At 41.5% G+C, this 26,879-nt stretch overlaps 1 protein-coding gene across 2 annotated transcripts in view; it reads left to right on the top strand.

Moving 5' to 3' along the window:
- Positions 1-3,308: 3,308 nt before the first annotated feature.
- The window catches only part of ZNF713 (zinc finger protein 713), a 39,917-nt gene continuing 16,346 nt past the window's right edge, over positions 3,309-26,879 (top strand). The window contains exons 1-2 of one of the 2 annotated variants that reach the window (XM_066278172.1): positions 3,309-3,484; positions 25,469-25,525. In XM_066278172.1, the coding sequence (XP_066134269.1) occupies positions 3,326-3,484; positions 25,469-25,525 (216 nt within the window). In that variant the 5' untranslated portion in view covers positions 3,309-3,325. Of the gene's footprint in view, positions 3,485-25,436; positions 25,526-26,879 lie in introns of both variants that reach the window. The other variant, XM_066278173.1, reaches the window with a different exon arrangement.

Here is a 26,879-nt window from a genome sequence, read left to right as displayed (position 1 = left end):
TCACTTTTCCCTAGTGGTAAATAGTGTTCTCTCTTACAGATAGTGTTCTGTTGCATGGCATGGTTTATTCTAGTCTGGTGTTTATAAAGGTTATATATGATTTAGAAGAACATCAATGGTAAGTATTGCAGTGATTTCGTCTTTAATTACAATCAACAATAAACATTTAAACCACTAAAAAAGAGTTGCTTCTTGATTTCTTATCATTTCTCAGAATTGGAAGTAACTTACCATAAATTCAAGAGTATCTTTAGTTATGCAGATGAAAAGTTCTGGAGAGCTAATGTATAACATGATGACTATAGTTAATAATAATGTAGTGCATACTTGAAATTTTCTACAAAAGTAGATATTGTGTTCTTATCCCCCCATACACAAAATGGTAAATATGCAAGGTGATGGATATGTGGATTAATCTGATTATAATAATCACTCCACAATATTAAATACTTAAATTATAAAATGTTAAATTATTAAATATTGAAACATCACATTGTATACCTTAAATATATACAACTTTTGTCAATTATATCTCAATAAAGATGAAAAAAGAAATTTTTTAAAGGAGTATCTCTGGGACTTTCTCATTCTCTTCTCTGCTTCCTGATTTCCTCATTCTTGTCCCTGATTCTGTTTGTGTGTATCAATAAATACCCGAAAGGACTGGGGGTCGGGGCCGTCTCATGAAACCTGTATAGGGGATTGTGAGGTGGTCTCCCCTAGGTCTCTTGGTACACTCCCAGAAAAAAAAAAATGAGTATCTCTGTGTAACTGCTGACTTTTTGGCAAGTGTACATAAGATGGTTTAAAAACTAGAGATACAAGTTATCTTGTATTCAAAAACCTTTTTTTTTTTTTTAAGGGAAAGAGACAGAAACAGAGAGAGGGATAGATAGGGACAGACAGGCAGTAAGGGAGAGAGATGAAAAGCATTAATTCTTCATTGCGGCACATTAGTTGTTTGTAGATTGCTTTCTAGTATGTGCCTTGACTGGGGGACTGCAGACAAGCCAGTGACCCCTTGCTCAAGCCAGCAACCTTGGGCTTCAAGCCAGAAACCTTTAGGCTCAAGCCATTGACCATAGGGTCATGTCTATGATCACACGCTCAAGCCAGCAACCCCACACTCAAGCTGGTGAGCCTGCGCTCAAGCCAGCAACCTCAGGGCTTCGAACCTAGATCCTCTGCATCCCAGGCCAACGCTCTACTCACCACACCACCACCTGGTCAAGCTAAAAACCTAATAAATGGTGCCTTGAAAAAAATAAAGGTTTACTTCTCTCTTAAATCTAGAGCAGAAGCTCTCGAAGTATGGCTCTGGGTTCCTGGTGATCCTGAGATTCTTTAAAAGGGTTCATAAGGGCAATTTTTTTTCTAGTAATTCTGAGATAATTTGCTTTTTCCACTGTGTTGACATTTGCACTAATGGTCCAAAAGCAATGGTGGGTAAAATTGCTGCTCTTTAATCAAAGCAGTTGCATCAAATTGTATTATTAATAATTTCACACATTCACAGAAAAAAAAGTGAGTACACATAAAACATTTAAAATGTATGCAAGTGTGATGGCTGTCTTGAGTAAAACAAGTTATATAATTGTGAGAAATAGTAATTCTTTTTTTTCATGAAACAGCAATTTCCTTTTTTTTCTTTTCTTTTCTTTCTTTTTTTTTTTTTTTTTTTTTTTTTTTTTGGTGGGAGAGACAAAGAGAGAGGGACAGACAGGGACAGACAGGAACGGAGAGACGAGAAGCATCAATCTTCAGTTTTTCATTACGACAGCTTAGCTGCTCACTGACTGCCCTCCCACATGTGCCTTGACCATGGGCCTCCAGCAGACCATGTGACCCCTTGCTCGAGCCAGCGACCCTGGGTCCAAGCTGGTGAGCTTTGCTCAAACCAGATGAGCCTGTGCTCAAGCTGGTGACCTCCCGGTCTCCAACCTGAGTATGTTATAAATGATACAATTTAAGCTTTAAAGATTTTGGAAAACTTGTATCCACCATCATGATCTTGACAGCTTTCTAATACTGACAAACTTTCCCCAAAAGATTAGTAGTGATATTAAGAAATAGAAAATGTTGATGTTGTATAATGAAATATGTCTGCATTAAGTAGACTTGGCTTTCCCAACCTCAGCATTATTGACACACGGGGCTGTATAGTGCTTTGTTGTGGAGGACCACCCTGTGCATTGTAAGATGTTCAGCAGCATCTCTGGCTTCTACCTAATGGATATTAATAATAACCCCTGAGTGTGATAACCAAACCTGTTTTCAGACCATGCCAAATCTTTCCTAGAGGGTAAAATCACTCCCAGCTAAGAACCACTTGGTTAGATAACTCGATGAACAGGTATTTTCCAAATACCCAATGTATGACATTACAAAGCCACACATGAGCTCAGGAGACATTTGGAGAATAAGATGGATCAGGCAAAATTAGCAACATTTTTCAAGCTCGAACTATTGTTTCAATAGCATTTTCAGACCTCCGTGTAAGTGCAAAGGACATTTTCATATTTCAAAATCCGTGTAACTGTGCAGTTGAGGAGCTGCTACTTAATATTTATTTAGAAGTGATTAATTTGCCATTTAATGGCATGCTATCAAGAGAATATAATGGAAGTTCATAAATGCCTCCTAAGCAATGAATATGTTTGGCAGTATCTGTCTAGTTGAAGTTTCCAAAGATGGAACTATCTAAGATTTCATTATAGACTAGCATCAACAGATGAACGTTGACAATCCATTTTGGTGATGGAGAACTAACTTTAAATCCCAATTAAGCAAAATGTTATCCCCATTAAAAGTATTCCATTCTTCTCATCAGTAGACCTGTTTAGGCAAAATCAATCAATCAATCAACAGATTGATAGATAGATAGATAGATAGATAGATAAACAAATAAAATGTCTTCAATCATTATTATTATATTTAGAGTTTCGTCAATATAAAACGGCGGCGGCGGGGATGGGAAAAGGTGATTCCAGAACTGAGGAGAACAAGGGACTGCGTTGTCACCTTGGGGTCGCAGCAGCTCCCCCGCGAGGGAGCTGGGCAGCCCAATGTTTATGGTTGGCAGGGGATATGGGAGAGTCCCCTCAGAACATGACATTATGTGAGGGCCGGAGGCGAAGGCCCAGAACTTCGGGGTCGCGGGTCTCGGTGAAGAGCAGACGGGAAGACACCGGTAGCAGTTCGAGCCCGCAGGTGGGAAGTGGTCTGCCCAGGATGCCGCTGGCGCATGCGTATTGGGGGTCCGAAGCCAGCGCGGCGCAGTCGCCATTGCGGGGTTTTCCCATCAGAGCCCACCTGGCGCCGGGCGATGGTCCAGCCCCAGGGATCCAGTCACTGGAAGTCATTGGTTCAGGCATCAGGGCACTCATCACCCTCTCCCGCCTCGGTGTGGGTAGGAGGCGGAGGCTGCGCGGAGGCGGTGTCAGGGGGCGGAGCCAGCCGAAGGGCCCTTTGTCTGTGGAGTCCGGTGAGTGCGGTCCGCCGGGGACGAGCGGCGGGTTCCGGGAAGACGGGCTGGTTCCGAGGGCGACCCGGGCGCGCAAGCCGCCCCGGCGCTGGACCCGGGACCCAGCAGCGCCCTCAGCCTTCTCCCGGTGCCCCTCCTTTGATAGGATGCACTCCCCTATCCAAAGAGTATAAACGTGTTTTCCTCTTACTTCTTATGCAGGTTTTTTTGTAGCCGTGGTAAGGTATCATTTTTTGAAAAGTTTTTCCCCAAGTCAAGATTATTAAAACATTTACCATTATTTTCTTCTAAATACATTTTAATGGCTCAAAAAAACCTTTTTTACTTGTGTTTTATTGGGTATTAATTTTGTGGTGTAGATAGCAATATGCCTTTTCCCCAGTTGTCTGTCTAGCCATCGTAGAAGGAATTCAAAAAGTCTGGAGGCATTGCTAGGAAGAAATGATAGAGATTTACTTAAGGGTCTTAGACTTCAAACTAGAAACACAGCTAGGCGAAAACCCAGAAGTGTTCCAAAGAAGAAATAACATTTAAAAGTTAGAAAAAAGTTCATTCGGGAGAATTTTCAGCCCTGAATTCTTAGCCCTAGCATTGGTCCAGGACAGTTATCAGTCAGGTAGTGGGCAGTCAAGATGAAGGATGCCAATCATTATTATTATATTTAGAGTTTCGTCAATATAAAACGGCGGCGGAGGGGATTGGGGGGGGGGAGGGTTGCCCAGAAGATGGAGCCAAGGGGTCTGGTCTGGTCACGTCGGGCAGTCTGGATAATAGATGTCTGGTGGATGTAAATGTGAGTCCTTCAGGGGGTAAATTAGGTGGTCTGGATAAATGAGTCTTTCAGGGAGTAATTAAAGGGTTATCTGGAGGTCCAGATGGATATCTAAGCATTGATGCAGGACTGGAAAGGTAAAAAAAATTTAAGTTCCCAGTCTAGTTACTAGAATAGTCTTTCCTCATGCCTCAACATTAGTAATGTTAATAACTTGAGTAGCTTAAAGTGACTCCATTTTGTATATTCCTTATCTTCACTCCTTCCTTACCATCATCTTTTGAATTATTTTCCCACTAAACTGAAATGGCACATTATATTCTACAGGCAGGTATGTTCTGGGACCCCCGTTTTTAGACTCTTTCCTGCTCTGACAGTTTCTGCACTGATACCATTTTGTTTTAATTTAAAATATTTTTTAATATGTGCTATAGCAAATCCCCCTTGTTATATACCCTTTGACATATGATCTATTTTTAGCTTATAAATTGTGTGAAATGTAAAATGTGCAAAAATTACATTTTTCTATGAGTCAGATTTGATCGTGGGTGCTCAGTAGGTAGTTATTAAATGAGGACTATTTGTGGCTCTGGCCAGTTGGCTCAGTAGTAGAGCATGGGCCAGCATGTGGATGTCCCAGGTTCGATTCCCCAGTCAGGGCACACACAGGAGAAGTGCCCATCTACTTCTCTACTACCCCTCCCCCTCTCACTTCTCTCTCTCTCTCTCTCTCTCTCTCTCTCTCTCTCTCTTCTCCTTTCCTCCTGCAGCCATGGCTCAGTTGGAGCAAGTTGGCCCCAGGCATTTAGGTCTCCCCTCAGGCACTAAAAATTGGCTCCAGTTGCAATGGAGCAAGGTCCCCAGATGGGCAGAGCATTGCCCCCTAGTGGGCTTGTAGGGTTGGGGCGCATGCAGAAGTCTGTCTCTACCTCCCCACCTCTCACTAAATAAAAAAGTAAAAAAGAGTATTTGTTGAAAATCATTCTATTGTTGAAAACTAACAGGCCTCCCTGTTGCCTTCAGGATAATTCTAGTTTCTTAGCGGTACCCTCAAAACCCTTTATAACCGTAATACTGCATACTGCTTTGCCTTCTACCCTTGCAGTTTATGCTCTAGCTACTCAAACAGGACACAAAACACTATGGGTAAATTTGTTAACTTGGTTATATCGATATTTTAAATTTCTGTATTTAAAAAGAACAAAGGCCTAAAAATAAGAGACATTAAAATATTTGCAACATGTGTAGTATTGCTGTTTGTAATGTATAAAGAACATCTATTAATAACAAAAAAGAGAAAATGGGCAGTGGTAATGCACAGCAATTTATAGAAGAAATACAGCTAATTGGTAAACAAAAATAAAGCTTAACCTCAGAGATACACATAGAATGTAAATTAAGACAAAGATATTTTTCACCCACTAGACCGGTGAAATATAAATATATATATCGATGATACAAAATATTGAGGAAAGTGCTGGGGGAAGGGAGGAAGAAGGGCACTAGTTGTAAAATCAAGGAAGATGTTTTGAATGGCAATTTGACTATACCTACCAAAATGTTAAATGAGTTCAGTCTGTGGCTGAAAATTTCCACTGCAGTATTTGTTCTGCAGAAATACTTGCCCAGGTACACAAGGATGAATGCACAAAGATGTTTATTACAGTATTGTTTGTAATTGTGAGGAATGGCTACAGCTTAAATGTTCACTTGGGATATAAATATATTACATAGAGCCATACAGTGGAATACTGTGCTGCTTTATAATGGAATGAGGTAGTTTTATTATCAAGTTAACAGACAGGGCTCTAAGACATTCTGTGAGTAAAGGATGTTACAGAATAATGCAAATAGTACGGTATGCATTATGTTAAGTAAGGTCTGTGGTTATATGTTTGTAAATGTACAGAAAAGCATGCACGCCAAGTGACAGACAGTGAATGACCTCCAGGGAGGGAAGTAGGAGTTGGAGGGCATAGCATTTTACTCCATATACACCCATGTTTTATGTACTCATGTTTTTATGTAGAATGTGTTAACATTTATAATGTGTGTAAGGAAAAAACAGAAACCCTCACACACATTAAGGGAAAAACCTCTGATATTATAATGCAGAAAAAATTTTAATTAACTATTTTTTTTAAAGCAGCAAGAATAAAATACAAATGATTAAAGTGGAGGCTATGTTTGTTATTTATGTTATGATAGGGAGTTGGTTACTTATATGTTCAGAGGTCCCCACACCATCCTCATGTTCAATGATTTCCTAAAAGAACTCACAGAACTCATGAAAACTTATAATCACAGTAACAGAAGTATTACAGCAAAAGGATACAGATTAAAATCAGCAACAAAGGGCCTTGGCCAGTTGGCTCAGCAGTAGAGCATCGGTCCAGCGTGTGGAAGTCCTGGGTTCAATTCCCGGCCAGGGCACACAGGAGAAGTGCCCATCTGCTTTTCCACCTTTCGCCCTCTCCTTTCTCTCTGTCTCTCTCTTCCCCTCCTGCAGCCAAGGCTCCATTAGAGCAATGTTGGCCCAGGCTCTGAGGACAACTCTGTGGACTCCACCTCGGGTGCTAGAATGGCTCTGGTTGCAAAGGAGCAATTCCCCAGATGGGCAGATCATCGCCCCCTAGTGAGCATGCTGGGTGGATCCGGTCAGATGCATGTGAGAGTCAGTCTGTCTGCCTCTCCACTTCTCGCTTTAGAAAAATACCACCCCCCAAAAAAAAATCAGCAACAAAGTAGGGCAGGATCCAGCAGAGAGAAAGTGCAAGCTTCCAGTTGTCCTCTCTCAATAGAGTTCTACAGGTAGTCTTAATTCTCCCAGCAATGACATGTGACAGTATGTATGCAATATTGCCAACCAGGGAAGCTCATCCAAATCTTGGTGTCCTGAGCATTTATTGGAAGTTGATCATGTAGGCATGACTGACCACCCATGTTGCTACCTTCGGTCTCCAGCCTCTTCAGAGGGCAAGCTGATACCACATGTCCCAAGGTTTCCACCATAAATCCCATTATTAGCATAAACTTTCTGACCTGTCCCAAAGCCTCAGGTAAACAGAGACACTTAACAGGTAGGATGTCCCAAGAGTTTAATAGGAACAACACCAGGTACAAATCTTTCCTTGGAATATACAGAATTTGGACCTGCTCAGTTCATCCTTTATTGCACACTAAATTGTAGTAAAAAACTCTTACAAATCAATAAGAAGACAATATGGTAGAAAAGTAGACAAATGACATGGAAGGATAATTTATAAAAGAAAAATGATAAAAGCTAAAAACAAAAAATTCTGCCTCACATGTTATCTAAAAATGTATGTTAAAGCAGCAGTTAAATACTATTTATGTACAGGGGGACCTTGGGGTACAACACAGTTTTATTCCTACAACAGTGACATAACCCAAATTTTAGTGTAAGTTGAAACACACCCTAGCATAACACAATGGAACACTTGTGCTTTTAACAGTCCAAAATGGCGTAGGTAACCGTACCAGGGGATGCCAATTCTCCCTCACTCATATGCATGTTACTGTGTATTCTTCCGCCACACACAACCAAACTAGTTCACCCATGTAGTCTGTAAGTATGATGCTAACAGTGTAAGCTGAAATACTTATGTCTCATTTTTTTAAAGTTTTTATGGGAGTGAGCATTGTATGTCGAAACTGTAGTAACCTGAGGATCCCCTGTATTAGATTTAAAAAGAATAAAGACTAACACTGGCTAAAGGTCATTCTCATATATTGTTGATGAATATGTAAAATAATACAACCATCCTGAATAGTATTTTGCCTTCTTTCTGACCCAGCACTTTCCCCTCTAGGAATTTATACTAGGGAAATAACGAAACAAAATTATGCAAAAATGTTTAGTGATTGCTGTTATCTATAACAGCAGAAAGAAAAAAGAACCTAAATTTTTATTAATAATTAATTCTTTTTAAATGTGGGTGTTTCATGCAATGGAATATACAATGAATCTATTTTTTTAAGTGAGAGTAGGGGAGATACAGAGATAGACTTCTGCATGTGCCCTGACCGCGACCCACCTGGCAAACCCCATTTGGGACCATGCTCGCAATTGAGCTATTTTTAGTGCCTGAAGTGGAGGCTCCAGGGAGCCATCCTCAGCACCCAGCCGAAGTGCTCTAACCAGTTGAGCCATGGCTGCGGGAGGGGACAAGAGAGAGAGAGAGAGGAGGGGATGGGGGGAGAAGCAGACGATCACCTCTCCTGTGTGCCCTTATCAGGAATCAAACCTGGAACTTCTACACGCTGGGTCGACACTCAACTGCTGAGCCAACTGGCCAGGACCCAGTGAATCTATTTTTAATGAATATTTAGATTTTGTTTCCTGTTATCAAGTGATATACACAATTTTATCAATTAAAATCAGGTTTTAAAAAATTATACATATATTAATAACATATGTTATATTATAATGTTTGTGTTGCGTGTGCATATGTGTGTGTGTGCACAGAAAAAGTCTGAAAGGGTATACTCCCAAAAACTTCCTGGTTATCTCTGGGTGATGACATTATAGTTCATCTTCTCTATGCTTTTCTATATTTACTAAAACTTTTGTTCTAATATTTATCAGAAAATAAAATGAAGGTGTTTTTATGGTAGAGAAGGGGGATGGGGGAAGATCACTCTGATTGCTGTGTGAAGAAAATATTGGACTAACATCAAGAACCAGTTAGTTGGGTATGGTAGTAATTAGAGTGAGAGATGATAGTGGCCTGAAGCAAGGTAGTGGAAGTGAGATGGAACATTCACTGCATATTTAAGAGGGTGAATTTACAAGAATTTGATTTTTGATTGGGAAGAAAGAATATGGGGAAGAGTGGGAAATCAGGTATGGTATTCAGGTTTCAGGTGTAGTGGTGCTATTTATTACAATAGGGAATATGATAGGAGAGTAAGAATAATATGTAACATATATGGTAACTATAGCTAACTTTATGCTACGTTCTAAATATTTACAGATATTCACTATCTTACTCTTCACAACAAACCCACAAAGCATGTGCTGTTGTTCCTAGTATTACAGATGAGGACATTGAAGCATAGAGAGGTTAAACAACCAAATTCACACAGCTAGTAACCTGTGGAACCAGGAATCAAACTCAATGAGTCTGGTGGTAGAGTCAGTGCTCTGATATACTTTACGGTGAATATATGGCAAGAGACTTAAGAGAGAATGAGTTTTGAACATGCTTAACTTAAGAAATTCCGAGAGACATCTACATGGGGATGTCCAGTAAGATGGTTGGGTATGTGTGTTGTTGAGTAGCTAAGTAAGATGATCAGTGAAGTTGTGGCAATGGGTGAAGCCACCTGAGAGTGTATAAAATAAAATAGAAGAGAATGAATACAAACACAAATGGACCTAACTATATTACAAATGAATGAAATAACCACACTGAAGGAAGTGGCAAAGAAGAGAACTAACCTACATAACTTCAGAAAACATTATCTTGAATGGATTCTGTAAGTCTAAAGACAAAGAACTTTACATAAATGTTGTAATCAAGTTGTAAATACGTTTCTCACAGGGGTGTGAGTTAGACATTCTGAAACTACTTATTTGTATACCAAAATTGAGCAAATAAGTAACGATATTATAGATAATGAGAGCCAACAATTCTTCACTGTTAAAGAAAGAAGTTATCAATGATGAAAGAAGGAAGACTAGCCTGACTGGGTGGTGGCACAGTGGATAGAGCATTGGACTGGGATACGAAGGACCCAAGTTCGAGACCCTGAGGTCGCCAGCTCGAGTGCGGCCTCATCTGGTTTGAGCAAAGCACACCAGCTTGGACCCAAGGTTGCTGGCTTGAGCAAGGTGTTACTCGGTCTACTGAAGGCCACGGTCAAGGCACATATGAGAAAGCAATCAATGAACAACTAAGGTGTTGCAACAAAAAATTGATAATTGATGCTTCTCATTTCTCTCCATTCCTGTCTGTCCCTGTCTATCCCTCTCTCTGACTCACTCTCTGTCTCTGTAAATAAATAAAATAAAATAAAAAGAAAGAAGGAAGACTAAAATGAGCCCTGTTTGGCTTTAGCATGTGTACCTTTTTAAAAAACCAAAAAGAAGCCTGACCAGGCGGTGGCGCAGTGGATAGAGCGTCGGACTGGGATGCAAAGACCCAGGTTCGAGACCCCGAGGTCACCAGCTTGAGCGCAGGCTCATCTGGTTTGAACAAAAATTCACCAGCTTGAACCCAAGGTCGCTGGCTCAAGCAAGGGGTTACTCGGTCTGCTGAAGGCCCACGGTCAAGGCACATATGAGAAAGCAATCAATGAACAACTAAGGTGTCGCAATGCGCAACGAAAAACTAATAATTGATCCTTCTCATCTCTCCATTCCTGTCTATCTGTTCCTGTCTTTCCCTTACTCTGACTCTCTGTCTCTGTAAAAAAAAAAAAAAAAGTAAAGTATTTTTAAAATAAAGTAAAAGTGAAGGAGAGAGAGTTTCCCAGATGAGAAAAAGCTAAAGGAGTTCATCAAATCAAACCAGTGTTGCAAGAAATGTTGCCTGACCTATGGTGGTGCAGTGGATGAAACATCAACCTGGAATGCTGAAACCGCCAGTTCAAAACCCTAGGCTTGTCTGGTGAAGACACATACAGGAGTTGATACTTCCTGCTTCCCTCCCCCTTCTCTCTCTCTCTCTCACTCAATCTTGCACTCTCTCTCTCTAAAATGAATAAAGTCTTTTTAAAATAAAAAAATGTTAAAAGGACTTCTTTAAGAAGAAGGGGAAAAGTATAAATATAAATAATGAAATGTCAATAACTATGAACCTATCAATAATCACTTTATTTTTTAAATTTTATTTTTATTTTTGTATTTTGCTGAAGTAAGAAGCAGGAAGGCAGAGGCACAGACTCCCGCGAGCATCCAACAGGGATCCACCCGGCAAGCCCACTAGGGAGCAATGCAATGCCTGTCTGGGGCATTGCTCCATTGCAACTGGAGCCATTCTAGTGCCTGAGGTGAAGGCCATGGAGCCATCCTCAGCCCCTGGGCCAATTTTGCTCCAATGGGTCCTTGACTGAGGGAGGGGAAGAGAGAGATAGAGAGAAGGAGAGGGGGAAGGATGGAGAAGCAGATGGGCACCTCTCCTGTATCCTCTGACTGGGAATCGAACCCAGGACTTCTATACATTGGGCCAATGACACTCTAACTGAACCATCTGGCCAGGGCAAATAATCACTTTAAATGTAAATGGACTATGTTCTCCAGTCAAAATACAAAGGGTAGCTGAATGGATAAGAAAACAAGACCCCCACCTGACCTATGGTGGCTCAGTGGATAAAGCATCGACCTAGAAATGCTGAGGTCGCCGGTTCGAAACCCTGGGCCTGCCTGGTCAAGGCACATATGGGAGTTGATACTTCCAGCTCCTCCCCCTTCTCTCTCTCTGTCTCTCTCTGTCTCTCTCTCCTCTAAAAATGAATAAATTAAATAAGAATAAATAAATAAATAAATACGCCTGCCTGGCTGTGGTGGCACAATGCATAAAGTGTTGACCTGGAATGCTAAGATTGCTGGTTTGAAACCCTGGGCTTCTTCTTACTGTACCCCCTCCCATAAAGTCAGTAAATAAAATATTTTTTAAAAGAAAACAAGACCCATACATATGCCACCTACCAGAGATATACTTCAGATCAGAAGACACAGACAGAAACTAAAGGGATGGGAAAAGAGTTTTATGCAAATGGAAAATAAATAAAAGCTAGGATAGTAATACTTAGACAAAACAGACTGTAGAACAAAGGTTATAACAAGAGATAAAGGACATTTCATAATGATAAAGGGGTCAATCAAACAAAAGGATATAACCCTTGTAAACATTTATGCAGCCAATATTGGAGCATCTAAATATATGATATAAAGCAAATATTGACATATAAAATGAGAGAGCAACGGTAATTTTATGGAACTATAACACTACATTGATATCAATGCAAAAATTTTACAGACTGAGAGTCAACAAGGAAACAATGGACATAAATGACACATTAGACCAGATGGATATAATTGATATTTATAGGATATTGCACACCTGGACAGCAGAATACACATTCTTTTCAAGCCCATGAGGACATTTTCCAGAATAGACCACAGGTTAGGACAGAAAACCAGTTTCAATAAATTTACAAAGATCAAGCAACTTCTCTGACCACAATGATATGAAACTAGAAATCAATTATAAGGGGTGGAAAAACATGGAGGTTAAATAACATTCTACTAAATAATCAATGTTCTGACAATGAGTACAAGGAAAAAATCAAAAGATATCTTGAGACAAATGAAAATGAAAACACAACAACCCAAAATATATTTGGGCACAGCAAAATTAGTCCTAACGGAAATTCATAGCCATACAGGCCTACCTCAAGAAACAAGAAAAATTTCAAATATACCTCAAGGAACTAGATAAAGAACAACAAAATACAAAGTAAACAGTAGGAAGGAAATAAAGATTAGATTAGCAGTAAATGAAATACTGTCTATAAAAACACAATACAAAAGATCAATGAAACCAAGAACTGGTTCTTTGAAAAGATAAACAAGATTGATAAACATTTAATGAGATTTATCAAGAAAAAAGAGAAAGTACCCATATTAATAAAATTAGAAATGAAAGAGAAGTGACAACTGACTCCACAGAAAAACAAAAAATTATGAGAAAATACTACAACCATGCCATAAAATTTTACAATCTAGAAGAAATAGATAAGTTGCTAGAAAAATACAATCTTCCAAGACAGAATCAAGAAGAAACAGAAAATCTGAACAGGCCAATTACTATTAACAAAAATGAATAAGTAATCAAAAACCTCCCAAAAGCCTGACAAGATGGTGGTGCAGTGGATAGAGCATCAGACTGGGATGTGGAGGACCCAGGTTCAAAATCCTGAGGTTGCCAACTTGAGTGTGGGCTCATCCGGCTTGAGCATGGGCTCACCAGCTTGAGCGCAGGGTCACTGGCTTAAGCATGGGATCATAGACATGACCCCACAGTCACTGGCTTGAGCCCAAGATTGCTGGCTTGAGCAAGGGGTCACTCACTCTGCTGTAGCCCCCACTCCCCACCCCCGGGGCAAGGCACATATGAGAAAAGCAATCAATGAACAACTAAGGTGCTGCAATGAAGATTTGATGCTTCCCATCTCTCTCCCTTCCTATCTGTTCCTATCTCTCTTTCTCTCTCTCTTCTCTCTTTCTTCTCTCTGTCTCTGTCTCTGTCTCTCTCTCTCTGTCTCTCACTCTCTCCCTCTGTCTCTGTCAAAAAAATAAATAACTCCCAAGAAACAAAATTCTGGACCAGATGGCTTTACTGGTGATTTTTACCAAACTATTTCAAAAAAATTCAAGAAGAGGGAAGGCTCCCAAGCTCATTTTATAAGGCCAGCAATACTCTGATTTCAAAACCAGACAAAGATGTTTCAAAAAATTAAAGACCAGTATCCCTCATGAACACAGATGCAAAAATCCTCAACAAAGTATTAGCAAACTAAATTCAGCAATACATTAAAAGATTATATAGCAAATCCAAGACAGCAGTGGAGTAGATGGAAGCTCCACTCACCTCCTCCCAGGATAAAACTGGAATTGCAGCTAAAATATAGAGCAATCACCCTGAATAACCAACTGAAGGCTAGGTGAAGAGAAGTCATAACCAAGAATTTACAGGAAAAGGCACACGAAAATGGGTAGGAAGGGCAGAGATGTGAAAGAGCTGGCCCCACTCCCATGGGCAGAGGCTTATATTCCAGAGGGATATCTCAGCTGCAAAGGTTCCCTTTTAAAAGAATGGGGGCTAAACCCCAAGCCTGGCTCCCCAGCCCAGACCACCAGAGCCTTGAAGAGGCAGCCACACTACAACTGGCTCTGAAAATTAGCAGGGATTCTGTCCACCAGGGAGAGACAGGTGTCTGCTAAGGACATAGGTGCCCTCGTAAAGGGTCAACACCTTTACGAATGAGTGTCTCATTCTCAGACACTCAACCTGGCCTTTGGCAGAGAGGACTAAATTTACATGAGGAGAGACTGGTGTTTGTGACTCTAGGGAGAGAGCTAAAGAGACAGCCACCAGGATCCTTGTCATTCTCCCACACCACAGATGCCATCGTTCTTGGTTGGAACACTCCTCTCTTTAAGGCATCAGCCAGGGGGAATACAATTGCTCCACCCTTGGACTCCCTATAGCCCACTCTGCAGAACGTGTGCCCTGCTGAGGAGTCAACTGCCTGGGTCAGGGTGTATAGGTCTGGGCAAAGTCAGGGGGTGTCAGTGTTTGAGTTGTGTGGCTTTGGGGCAGGGGCCTCTCACTCCTTTGAACCTGACTGGCACCTCCCCATCACGGGAGGTCTGCTAGGTCCACTCTTTAGCTCCATTCTACTGACCTTTGGTGACTCTACCCTCATGAGATCTGGAAATAGTCCAGGACAGTTTTGTGGCTCTGGGGCTAAAACCACTCCCCTCTCTTCCCCCAAGCCTAACTAGCACCTTTCCCTCATGGGAGACCCACTAGCCATATCCTCCTGACTCCTGGTGGCCCCACCCTGCTGAGATTGGGCTCCTGGACAACATGTGGATCAGAGTGAGTAATGAACCCCTCTTAGATGGGGGACATTATTCCCTTATACACCTGAGCAGTGCTGAGCCCTCCCTTCACACTGCCAAATATTGATATTTTTGGGCCTTATAAACTGCTGGCCTCACCCTGATGACTCCCTGAGACCCCCACACCACCACAAAGGTGTGCATGCACCTCATGGTGGCAACTAGACATAGTATACGCTGGGACATTTGCTGAGTGGCCTCAGACCCATCACAGGCACCAAGTTTGAACCTCTATCAGTCTGGCAAACACTATTCACCCCTATCTAGTTTCTTACTGAGAATCTACCTCATGCAATTCGAGTACTAGGCAGGTGGAGGCAGGCATAGGTGGATAGATCTCAGGGTGCCTTAGGACTTTTGATGAACTGCCCATGGCCCTGTGCTGTTAAAAGCCAGACTTGATGTGTAGCTTGGTCTTTTCTGCGCACACCCAGGCCCAGCAGAGGTAGCCACAAACTGTGGATTGCTTTGTAGCTCCAAACAGGTTACCAAGGGGTAGTCATAAGCAGCATCTGACTTTGGGCTGCACCAGCATCCCTCCCAAGAGACTACAGAACCAACATACCCAGTGACCAGATTCAGACATCAGAGCAGGATCCAATTAGCTTTACAAGTGGCAAAGGAAGATCTCAGCAGGCACCAGCCCCTGCTGAGGTGAATTCAGCTTTGTGGGGTCAGCACCTACACAGTAGCTTGTGCACTGTGGTCTGGGTCAATCCTCCAGCCAGCCTGAGTTGACCCCACAGGCCAATAGCAATCAAGACTCAATTACAACAGGGGGCCCCACATAACCCAATACAAGGGACATTCCTGCAGCACCTAGCTCAAGCAATCAAGGAGACTGCACCACTGGGTCCCACTCCCACAGGACACCTACTGTGTAAGGCTGCCCTACAAAGACTGGGAGTCATAGCAGATCTACTTAATACATAGAAACAAACATAAAGAAGCAGCCAAAATGGGGAGACAAAGAAACATGCCCCAAATGAAAGAATGGGAGAACTCTCCACACAAAAAAAGAATTAAATGAAATGGATACAAATTATTTATAAGATATAGAATTTGAAAAAATGGTTATAAGGATACTCAAGGAACTTAGCACTACAATGGCATAAAAAGGATATAGAAACTATTAAAAAGGGACACTCAGAAATGAAGAATACAATATCTGAAAATGAATACACTAAAAGGAGTAAACAGGTTGGATGAAGCAGAGGCTTGAACAAGCAATTTGGAAGACAAGGTAGCAGAAAACAATCAGAGAACAGCAAAAAGAAAAAATAAATTTTAAAAATGAGAATAGTTTTCAGATAACACAAAGCATAACAATATCCACATCATAGGTGTGTAGGAGAAGAGAGAGCAAGGGATTGAGAACCTATTTGAAGAAATAATGACTGAAAACCTCCTAAGCTGAAGAAGAACACACTAGATCAGCGGTTCTCAACCTGTGGGTTGCAACCCCAGTGGGGGTCGAATGACCAAAACACAGGGGTCGCCTAAAGCCATCGGAAAATATGTAGTAGAAGGAAGGAAATAATAAAGATCAGAGTGGAAATAAATGACATAGAGGCTAAAGAAACAATACAGAGGATCAATAAAACAAGGAGCTGGTTCTTTGAAAAAATTAACAAGATTAATGAACCTTTAACAAGACTCAACAAGAAAAAAAGAGAGAGGACTCAAATAAATAAAATTAGAAATGAGAGTGGAGAAATAACAACTGACACAACAGAAATACAAAGGAGTGTAAGAAAATACTACGAAGAACTGTATGCCGAAAACTAGACAACCTAGATGAAATGGACAAATTCCTTGAAACATATAATATTTTAAAAATCAATCGGGAAGAATCAGAAAACCTAAACAGACCGATTACAACAAATGAAATCCAAACAGTTATCAAAAAATTCCCAACAAACAAAAGCCTGATGGCTTCAAAAGTGAATTCTAACAAATATTCAAAGAACTAACTCCTATCCTTCTCAAGCTATTTCAAAAAATTCAAGAGGAAGGAAGACTTCCAAGCTCCTTTTATGAGGCGAGCATAATTCTGATTGCAAAACCAGGCAAAGACAACAAAAAAAGAAAAGTATAGGCCAATATCCCTGATGAATCTAGATGCTAAAATCCTCAACAAAATATTAGCCAACCGGATCCAGCAATATATAAAAAAAAATCATACACCATGATCAAGTGGGATTTATTCTGGGGAGGCAAGGCTGGTACAGTATTTACAAATCAATCAATGTGATTCATCACATAAACAAAAGGAAAGAGAAAAACCACATGATAATTTCAATAGATGCAGAAAAAGCATTTGATAAAATCCAGCACCCATTCATGATCAAAACTCTCAGCAAAGTGGGAATACAGGGAACATACCTCAACATGATAAAGGCCATCTATGACAAACCCACAGCCAACATCATACTCAATGGGCAAAAATTAAAAGCAATCCCCTTAAGATCAGGAACAAGGCAGGGGTGCTCCCTTTTACCACTCTTATTCAACATAGTCCTGGAAGTCCTAGTCACAGCAATCAGACGAGAAGAAGAAATAAAAGGCATCCAAATTGGCAAAGAAGAAGTAAAACTATCATTATTCGTAGATGATATGATATTGTATATAGAAAACCCTAAAGTCTCAGTCAAAAAACTACTGGACCTGATAAATGAATTCAGCAAGGTGGCAGGATATAAAATTAATACTCAGAAATCAGAGGCATTTTTATACATCAACAATGAACTGTCAGAAAGAGAAATTAAGGAAACAATTCCCTTCACTATTGCAACCAAAAAAACAAAGTACCTAGGAGTAAATTTAACCAAGGAGATTAAAGACTTATACTTGGAAAATTATAAAACATTGATAAAAGAAATCAAGGAAGATACAAACAAGTGGAAGCATATACCGTGCTCATGGTTAGGAAGAATAAACATAATTAAAATGTCTATATTACCCAAAGCAATTTATAAATTCAATGCAATACCAATTAAAATACCAATGACATACTTCAAAGATATAGAACATATATTCCAAAAATTTATATGGAACCAAAAAAGAACATGAATAGCTTCAGCAATCTTGAAAAGGAAGAATAAAGTGGGAGGTATCACACTTCCTGATATTAAGTTATACTACAAGGCCATTGTACTCAAAATAGCTTGGTACTGGCATAAGAACAGGCATATAGATCAATGGAACAGAACAGAGTACCCAGAAGTAAACCCACACCTTTATGGACAACTTATATTTGACAAAGGAGGTAAGAGCATACAATGGAGTAAAGACAGCCTCTTCAACAAATGGTGTTGGGAAAATTGGACAGCTACCTGCAAAAAAAAAAAAAAAAAAAATGAAACTTGACCACCAATTTATACCATTCACAAAAATAAACTCAAAATGGATAAAAGACTTAAATGTAAGCCGTGAAACCATAAGCATCTTAGAAGAAAACATAGGCAGTAAGCTCTCTGACATCTCTTGCAGCAATGTATTTGCTGATTTATCTCCACAGGCAAATGAAATAAATGACAGGATAAACAAATGGGACTATATCAAACTAAAAAGCTTTTGCACAGCTAAAGACAATAAGAACAGAATAAAAAGACAAACTACACAATGGGAGAACATATTCGACAATACGTCTGATAAGGGATTAATAACCAAAATTTATAAAGAACTTGTAAAACTCAACACCAGGAAGATAAACAATCTAATCAAAAAATGGGCGAAAGAAATGAATAGACACTTCTCCAAGGAGGACATACAGATGGCCAATAGGCATATGAAAAAATGCTCAACATCACTAATCATTAGAGAAATTCAAATTAAAACCACAATGAGATATCACCTCACACCAGTCAGAATGGCGCTCATCAACAAAACAACACAGAATAAGTGCTGGCGAGGATGTGGAGAAAAGGGGTCCCTCCTGCACTGCTGGTGGGAATGCAGACTGGTGCAGCCACTGTGGAAAACAATAGGATATTCCTCAAAAATTTAAACATCGAACTGCCTTTTGACCCAGCTATCCCACTTTTAGGAATATACCCCAAGAACACTATAGCACTGTTCCAAAAGGAGAAATGTACCCCCATGTTTATGGCAGCATTGTTCACAATAGTGAAGATCTGGAAACAGCCCAAGTGTCCATCAGTGGATGAGTGGATTAAAAAGCAGTGGTACATATATATAATGGAATACTATGGGGCCATGAAAAAGAAGGAAATCTTACCTTTTGCAATAACACAGATGGACTTGGAAACTATTATGTCAAGTGAAATAAGCCAGGCAGAAAAGAAAAATATCATATGATGTCACTCATTCGAGGAATCCAATGAACAATGTGAACTGAGGAACAGAATGGAGACAGAGGAGAGATCAAAGGGACCAGAGGAAAAGAGGACAGAGGTAAAGGGGATGAGAGGATGGGATAAACCTGAAGGGAAGGGGGGAGGGCGGTATGAGGAGGAGGGCAAAAGAGATGTTGAGGGGAATATGGGGGAGGGAGGCATTCAGGGCAACACTAGAATCTGTGTAAACATAATAAATTAAAATCAATAAAAAAAATCCCAACAAACAAAAATCCTAGACCAGAGATGGCAGTACAGGTGTTTTTTTACCAAAGAACTAACACTTAACTAATACTTAAGAAAGAAATTGAGAAGATACAAGTTAATAGAAGCATAATCTGTGTTCATGTATAGGAAGATTTAACATCATTAAAATGCCAATACTACCCAAAACAATCTGTAGAGTCAACACAATTTCTATCAATATATCAATGGTGTATTTCATAGAATTCAACCAATATTTAAAAATTTATATGGAACCACAAAAGACCCAAAATAGCTACAGCAATCTTGAGAAAGAAGAACAAAGTTGGAGGAGTTATGCTACCTGATATCAAACTATACTAAAAGGCCATAGAAATCAAACCAGCATAGTACCAACAGGATGGTACGGGCATGAAAACAGATATATAGATCCGTGAAACAAAATAGAGATCCCAGAAATAAACCCACACCTTTATGGTCAAATTAATATTTGACAAAGGAGGAAAGGACATACAATAAGGTAAAGATAGTCTGTTCCAGTGTTTTTTCAACTGTCAGTCCAGACCAATGCCAATCTGCCAGAAATGTCACTCTGATCTGTGAAAGAGTTAACCACCCTGACATTGTATGAAGATTACAGACCCAGTGACCTTAATCAAATTCACTTATGCTCAGGGTGATTGCCACTTATCAGCCTATATCATCGGTGAAAATACTATAGAGGTTGTCTTAGATAACTTTGGAACTTGTAGGCTCATTCAAACAACCTTTTGTGCCGTGCAGAGCATTTATAAATCATGCACAACCGAGAAAAAGTGTTTGGACAAATTTGTGTAGTTTTCAATGTACCGTACATGTGGAGTTCATAAATCAAGCACTAGCTTATGCCATGTTGCACTGTTATGTGTGGTAAGGTAAAACTTTATTTGTGGCATGTTTCTGTTTCTGGCCAGCTAGTTCACCAATCCCCAAGTGTAAAAAGGTTGAAAAACACTAGTCAATTCATCAGTGGTGTTGGGAAAATTGGATAGATATATGCAAAAAAATGAAATTAGACCACCTTCTTACTCCATACACAAGAGTAAGGTCAAAATGGATTAAAGACTTGGTCCTGGCTGGTTGGCTCAGTGGTAGAGCGTCAGCCTGGCGTGCAGGAGTCCCGGGTTTGATTGCCGGCCAAGGCACACAGAAGAAGCGCCCATCTGCTTCTCTACCCCTCCCCCTCTCCTTCCTCTCTGTCTCTCTCTTCCCCTCCCGCAGCCGAGGCTCCATTGGAGCAAAGTTGGCCCGGGCGCTGAGGATGGCTCCATGGCCTCTGCCTCAGGAGCTAGAATGGCTCTGTTCGCAGCAGAGTGACGCCCCGGATGGGCAGAGCATCGCCCCCTCTGGTTGCAATGGAGCAACGCCCCGGATGGGCAGAGCATCACCCCCTGGTGGGCATGCTGGGTGGATCCCAGTTGGGCACATGCGGGAGTCTGTCTGACTTCCTCCCTGTTTCCAGCTTAGAAAAATACAAAAAAAAATGGATTAAAGACTTAATTAAATGTTAGAGTTGAAACCATAAAACTTTTAGAAGGAAATATAGGTAGTAAAATCTCAGGCATTTCTTGTACCAGTATTTTTTCAGGTACATATTTTCAGGCAAGAGAAACAAAAGAAAATATAAACAAATAGGACTACATCAAACTAAAAAGTTTTTGTACAGCATAGGAAACCATCAACAAAATAAAAAGAGAGCCCACTGAATGGGAGAACATATTCATCAATGATACATCTGCTAAGGGGTTACCACCTCAAAATTATAAATAATTAGTACAATTCAACACCAAAAAACACAAACAATCCAATTAAAAAATGGGCAAATGAGGCCCTGGCCGGTTGGCTCAGCGGTAGAGCATTGCCTGGTGTGCGGGGGACCCGGGTTCGATTCCCGGCCAGGGCACATAGGAGAAGCGCCCATTTGCTTCTCCACCCCCACCCCCTCCTTCCTCTCTGTCTCTCTTTTCCCCTCCCGCAGCCAAGGCTCCATTGGAGCAGAGATGGCCAGGACTCTGGGGATGGCTCCTTGGCCTCTGCCTCAGGCACTAGAGTGGCTCTGGTCGCGGCAGAGCGACGCCCCAGAGGGGCAGAGCATCGCCCCCTGGTGGGCGTGCTGGGTGGAACCCGGTCGGACGCATGTGGGAGTCTGTCTGACTGTCTCTCCCCGTTTTCAGCTTCAGAAAAAAATAAAAATAAAAAATAAAAAAGGGCAAATGACCTGAATAGACACTTCCCCAAAGAGGACATAGAGATGGGCAATAGACATAAGAAAAGATGCTTAACATCACTGATCATCAGAGAAATTTAAATTAAAACCACAATGAGATATCACCTCAGACCTGTCAGAATGGCCATCATCAGTAAATCAATGAACTAGTGTTGGCATGGTTGTGGAGAAAAGGGAACCCTCATGTGCTGTTAATGGGAATGCAGACTGGTGGAAGCCATTGTGGAGAGCATTATGGAGTTACCTCAAAAAATTAAAAATGGAACTGCCCTATGACTCAGCAATTCTGCTTCTGGGAATATATCCAAAGAAAACCAAAACACTAATTCGAGAAAATATGTGCACCCGTATGTTCATTGCAGTGTTATTTACAATAGCTAAGATCTGATAGCAGCCCAACTGCCCATCAATAGATGAGTAGATAAAAAGGCTGTGGAACATTTATACTATGGAATACTCTTGGCCATAAAAAAAGAGAAATGGAAATCTTACCTTTTGTGACAGTATGGATAGACCTAGATGATATTATACTAAGTGAAATAAGCCAGTCAGAGAAAGACAAGTACCGTATAATTTCACTTATATGTGAAATCTAAAGAACAAAATATATTAACAAACAAAACAGAAACAGACTCATAGATACAGAAAACAGACTGACAGCTGTCAAAGGTCAGGGGGTTAGGGAATGGGTGAAGACAGTGAAGGGATTGAGCAAAGAAAGAAACTCAGAGACACAGACAACAGTATGGTTATTACAAGAGAGAAGGGGGGCCCTGGCTGGTTGGCTCAGCGGTAGAGCGTCGGCCCGGCGTGTGGGGGACCCGGGTTCGATTCCCGGCCAGGGCACGCAGGAGAAGCGCCCATTTGCTTCTCCACCCCCTCCCCTCCTTCCTCTCTGTCTCTCTCTTCCCCTCCCGCAGCCAAGGCTCCATTGGAGCAAAGATGGCCTGGGCGCTGGGGATGGCTCCTTGGCCTCTGCCCCAGGCGCTAGAGTGGCTCTGGTCGCGGCAAAGCGACGCCCCGGAGGGGCAGAGCATCGCCCCCTGGTGGGCAGAGCTTCGCCCCTGGTGGGCGTGCCGGGTGGATCCCGGTCGGGCACATGCGGGAGTCTGTCTGACTGTCTCTCCCCGTTTCCAGCTTCAGAAAAATACAAAAACAAACAAACAAACAAACAAAAAAAACAAGAGAGAAGAGGGTGGGAGAAGGTAGAAGAAGGTAAAAGAATAAATGGTGATGGAAGGTGACTTGACTTGGGGTGGTGAAGACACAATACAATATACAGATGATACAGAATTGTATACCTGAAACCTATATAATTTTATTAACCAATGTCACCCCAATAAATTTTTTAAAAAGTAATAGCCACCTTGAACAAGGCAAGATTCTGAGAGTGGCCTGACCAGGCGGTGGTGCAGTGGATAGAGCGTCGGACTGAGATGCGGGGACCCAGGTTTGAGACCCCGAGGTCGCCAGCTTGAGCGTGGGCTCATCTGGTTTGAGCAAAGCTCACCAGCTTGGACCTAAGGTTGCTGGCTTGAGCAAGGGGTTACTCGGTCTGCTGACAGCCCACGGTCAAGGCACATATGAGAAAGCAATCAATGAACAACTAAGGTGTCGCAAGAAAAACGAATGATTGATGCTTCTCATCTCTCTTTGTTCCTGTCTGTCTGTCCCTATTTATCCCTCTCTCTGACTCTCTCTCTCTCTCTCTCTCTCTCTCTGAAAAAAAAAAAAAGATTCTGAGAGTGGCTGGCTGCCTCTGGGAAGCAGAAAACATTCTTGTGGCTATCCACTGGCTCCTGGGACTCTCACCTTTAATATTTGGAAGTGACTGTCCCCATCAGGCACTGGAAAATCAGCTTTAGGGACAGACAAGATTACTGAAGCTATTAGTACTGGTACCTTTCCTGACTGTTCTGCTAGAAGAGAACAAATCTTTGCTGACATTACAACTTAAGAACTGCAAAGTGGACCCTGGCCGGTGGTTCAGCAGATAGAGCATCAGCCCGGGCATATGGACCTCCCACGTTCAATTGCTGGTCAGGGCACACAGGAGAAGTGACCATCAGCTTCTTTCCTCCTCCCTCTCCCCTTCTCCCCGTCTTCCCCTCCCGCAGCCAGTGGCTTGATTGGTTTGAGTATGGCCCTGGGCACTAAGGATAACTAACTAGGTTGGTCCTAGCCTAAGTCAGCCTCGGGTGCTAAATATAGCCAGGTACTGGACCATGGCCCCACACAAGGTTGCTGGGTGGATGGATCACCATCAGGGGGCATGTGGGAGTCTGCCTCACTATCTCTCCTCCTCTCACCAAAAATCAAACAAACAAACTGCAAAGTGTTGTGATCCTGGTGGAAAACTGAATCAGGTACTCAAAAAGAAAGGTGAACATTCTGAAAAATGAGAAGAGTGAAGTCTCCTTTGTATGTTAGAAGGATCATCTTAAAGAGAGCAGAGGAGAGATCTCTGGAGTTTGAGTTTGAGGCTGAATTTGTCCCCTTAAAGAGTAAGAATAAGTCCTCAACAGAGGTTCTCTGCGTCACCTCATCTGAGATGGGTGGTTCTCATCTCCCTCTTAGAATCCTTGAAGACTTCAGAATTTAAGATGCTGTTGCCCAGGCCCACCCCACACCAATTTGGATTGAATTGGATTTAACCAAATCTCTGGGAATGGAGACTAAACATTGGCATCTTTTTCAAATTCCCCAAGTGTGAAGTTAGGAATGAAAACCACTGAGCTCTCCTGAACTTCCTGTGTGCACAATTAATGGAGCTGTGCCCCAGAAGAGAGAAGTGCTGCATTGAGTTACTGAGTGTAACAGAGGAGGAACAAGAATGTCACATTAAGTCGTCCAACCTTTATTTTTATTTTTTTTTCATTTTTCTGAAGCTGGAAACAGGGAGAGACAGTCAGACAGACTCCCGCATGCGCCCGACCGGGATCCACCCGGCACGCCCACCAGGGGCGATGCTCTGCCCACCAGGGGGCGATGCTCTGCCCATCCTGGGCGTCGCCATGTTGCGACCAGAGCCACTCTAGCGCCTGGGGCAGAGGCCAAGGAGCCATCCCCAGCGCCCGGGCCATCTTTGCTCCAATGGAGCCTTGGCTGTGGGAGGGGAAGGGAGAGACAGAGAGGAAAGCGCAGCAGAGGGGTGGAGAAGCAAATGAGCACCTCTCCTGTGTGCCCTGGCCAGGAATCGAACCCGGGTAAGTCATCCAACCTTTAAAGCAGGGGTAGTCAATCTTTTTATACCTACCGCCCACTTTTGTATCTCTGTTAGTAGTAACATTTTCTAACCGCCCACCGGTTCCACAGTAATGGTGATTAATAAAGTAGGGAAGTAACTTGACTTTATAAAATTTATAAAGCAGAGTTACAGCAAGTAGAAGCATACAATAATAATTACTTACCAAGTACTTTATGTCGGATTTTTGCTAAGTTTTGCAGAATAAATTTTTATAAAACAACTTACATTTAATTTATTTATACTTTGGTTGCTCTGCTACCACCCACCATGAAAGCTGGAGCGCCCACTAGTGGGCGGTAGGGACCAAGTTGACTACCACTGCTAAAGCTTATGTCTTGGAGGACTGCTCTCTAAACTGTCTGCCATCTTAACAAAGCTAAAACTCCAGGTTTGGGTTCAACCTTAACACCATTGTATTGACAAGACACTTCTTCCTTCTTTTTCTCAGTTATGCCTTCTCAGACTGCTGTACTTTTTCAGGAGGGGAACATGGAAAAGGAGGAAATGAATCACGGATCACAGATAGTCAGGTCCCAGGTAAGTTTACTTTTAATTTTACAGAAGCATTTATTGTGTTAAGAAAGATGTTTCATTCATTTAAGAAATATTTTGAATAGCCAGGTGTGCCAGAAATTATGCTTGCCATCAGATATATATCAACTAGAAAGCCCAGCGGTCATACGAAATGACCGCTGTTCTAGATATTATAAATTGTAATTAAAATGATTTGTGCAAAGGTGTCTGCTAATTCAAACTGAATTACCCAGGGCAGGCGGCGAGGACACCCCTTTGCTTAGTGCCCCATGGGGTTTCCCCTTCTACTTGCTTAATTGCTTAAAGTAGAGTGCAATGAAGGAAACCACTGGCAGTACATTTCTTAAGAGCCACCGCTAGCTCAATAAATAAAGGTGATTTAAATAATAAAATGTTAATTCACATGTCAAAAATCTCTTTGTACACAACATTTCTTGTGTAGATCTTTCCATCATTTTTAAGCTCGCTTTGCAGAAGACCATCAATTATTTTTAATTTTACGTCCGTTCTTTCACAAACTCTTGAACAAGCAACATAAAGTTGACCGTGTCCAAATGCAGGCTCAGGTAAAAAAATGTGTTTCAGTCAGCATTACTCTGTCGTTTTTTTGCATTTCTCTGTTGCTTTTGTTCAAGGGACTTATTTTGTCTAGACAGGCTTTTTTTGTCTTGCATCTGAGGCAAGCCTTGTTTCTCTATGCTCATCAATCTCATTTTGCCGAGAAAGACACATTTGCTCTGCGACTGAAGCAAGCCTTGTCTTTCTCTGCTCAGTGGTTTCTTTTTTTTGAGAAAGCTGTTTTTGTGCAGCTTTAGCTCCTTTTCTCTCCTCTTCAGTGCTATATTTTCTAGGAGGCATTCTTAAAAGAAATTACATTAAGACGTAGTTTTTATGTAAAACAGATGATTGCCAATGCAAAAAAATGTTCACCTTCCCCCTGACCCGCTCAATTTGCGTTCAGCCGTGGCAACTTCACCCCATTGGCTAGTACAGTTATGCAAGCAACCAATAAGCTATCGGCGACAAACAGACACTTAAGCCGCATATAATAAAGATGAGCAAAACAGACATGATCCTAAACCCAAGTTACTTACAGTCTAATGGAGACAGATGGACATTCAGCAAATATACTTATAAATTGCACATTGAAATGTGTATTATGCCTGACCAGGCAGTGGCGCAGTGGATAGAGCATTGGACTAGGATGCAGAGGAACCCGAGGTCACCAGCTTGAGCGTGGGCTCATCTGGTTTGAGCAAAGCTCACCAGCTTGGACCCAAGGTCACTGGCTTGAGCAAGGGGTTACTCGGTCTGATGTAGCCCCACGGTCAAGGCACATGTGAGAAAGCAATCAATG

Source organism: Saccopteryx bilineata, chromosome 4 (genome assembly GCF_036850765.1).
Source record: "Saccopteryx bilineata isolate mSacBil1 chromosome 4, mSacBil1_pri_phased_curated, whole genome shotgun sequence".
NCBI lineage: Eukaryota > Metazoa > Chordata > Mammalia > Chiroptera > Emballonuridae > Saccopteryx > Saccopteryx bilineata.
This window is presented reverse-complemented; position numbering and strand designations above follow the sequence as displayed.